Genomic DNA, 992 nt, shown 5'->3' with positions numbered 1-992 from the left:
TCAAATTAGCGCTTTTTGCCATGCACCCAGAGAAAGCTCAAGGACCAGATGGGATAACTGCACTTTTCTACAAGAAATTTTGGGATATAGTAAAGGAGGATTTAACTCTTATGGTTAATAAATTTCTTTTTGAGGGGACGATGGCGAACGGACTGAATGACACAAATATATGTCTCATCCCGAAGATAACAAAGCCTAATGCAATGACTCAATTCAGACCCATTAGCCTGTGCAATGTCAGCTACAAGATAATCTCTAAAGTCTTATGCCAAAGGTTGAAAAAAGTGCTACCAGGTTTGATATCGGAAACCCAGTCAGCCTTTGTTGCTGGGAGACAGATTTCAGATAATGTTATGATCGCTCAGGAAATGTTCCACGCATTGCGAATGAAACCGAGTGGACGAAATAAAAGGATGGCCATCAAGACAGACATGAGCAAAGCATATGATAGGATTGAGTGGTCGTTTATTGAAGCTGTCTTGCGTAAAATGGGATTCTCAGAAACTTGGACTAGCTGGGTCATGCGATGCATTACATCGGTGAAATATAGGGTTCTCATGAATGGAGAGCCAAGAGGGAATATTATTCCAGGTAGAGGACTAAGACAAGGAGATCCTTTGTCTCCTTTCATTTTTATTCTATGCACGGAAGCGCTCGCTAGCCTTCTTAATCATGCAGAGATACAAGGGAAGATAACAGGGATGCGTGTTACACGCACGTGTCCGTCGGTATCCCACCTTCTCTTTGCTGATGATAGCCTTTTCTTCTGTAAGGCGGAGCCCCGTGAATGTGAAGAAGTAATGAAAGTAGTCAGAAGATATGGCAAAGCATCTGGTCAATGTATCAACTTTGACAAATCGTCCTTACTCTTTGGTAAGCGGATTAATGCAACTACTAGACAAGAGATTAAAGATGCACTTGGGATACAGAATGAAGGAGGAATGAGAACATACGTCATGTCGACTTTCCTGCTCCCATTGGAGATATGCGAA

At 42.1% G+C, this 992-nt stretch overlaps 1 protein-coding gene across 1 annotated transcript in view; it reads left to right on the top strand.

Annotated features, from left to right (window-relative positions):
- The first annotated feature begins 140 nt into the window (after positions 1 to 140).
- The window catches only part of LOC106302512, a 5,639-nt gene continuing 4,787 nt past the window's right edge, over positions 141 to 992 (top strand). The window contains exon 1 of the mRNA XM_013739006.1: positions 141 to 953. Within this exon, the coding sequence (XP_013594460.1) occupies positions 141 to 953 (813 nt within the window). The remainder of the gene's footprint in view (positions 954 to 992) is intronic.

This window comes from Brassica oleracea, chromosome C7, assembly GCF_000695525.1.
Source record: "Brassica oleracea var. oleracea cultivar TO1000 chromosome C7, BOL, whole genome shotgun sequence".
Taxonomy (NCBI): Eukaryota; Viridiplantae; Streptophyta; class Magnoliopsida; order Brassicales; family Brassicaceae; genus Brassica; species Brassica oleracea.
The sequence above is the reverse complement of the archived record's forward strand: the minus strand, read 5'-3'. Positions and strand labels throughout refer to the sequence as shown.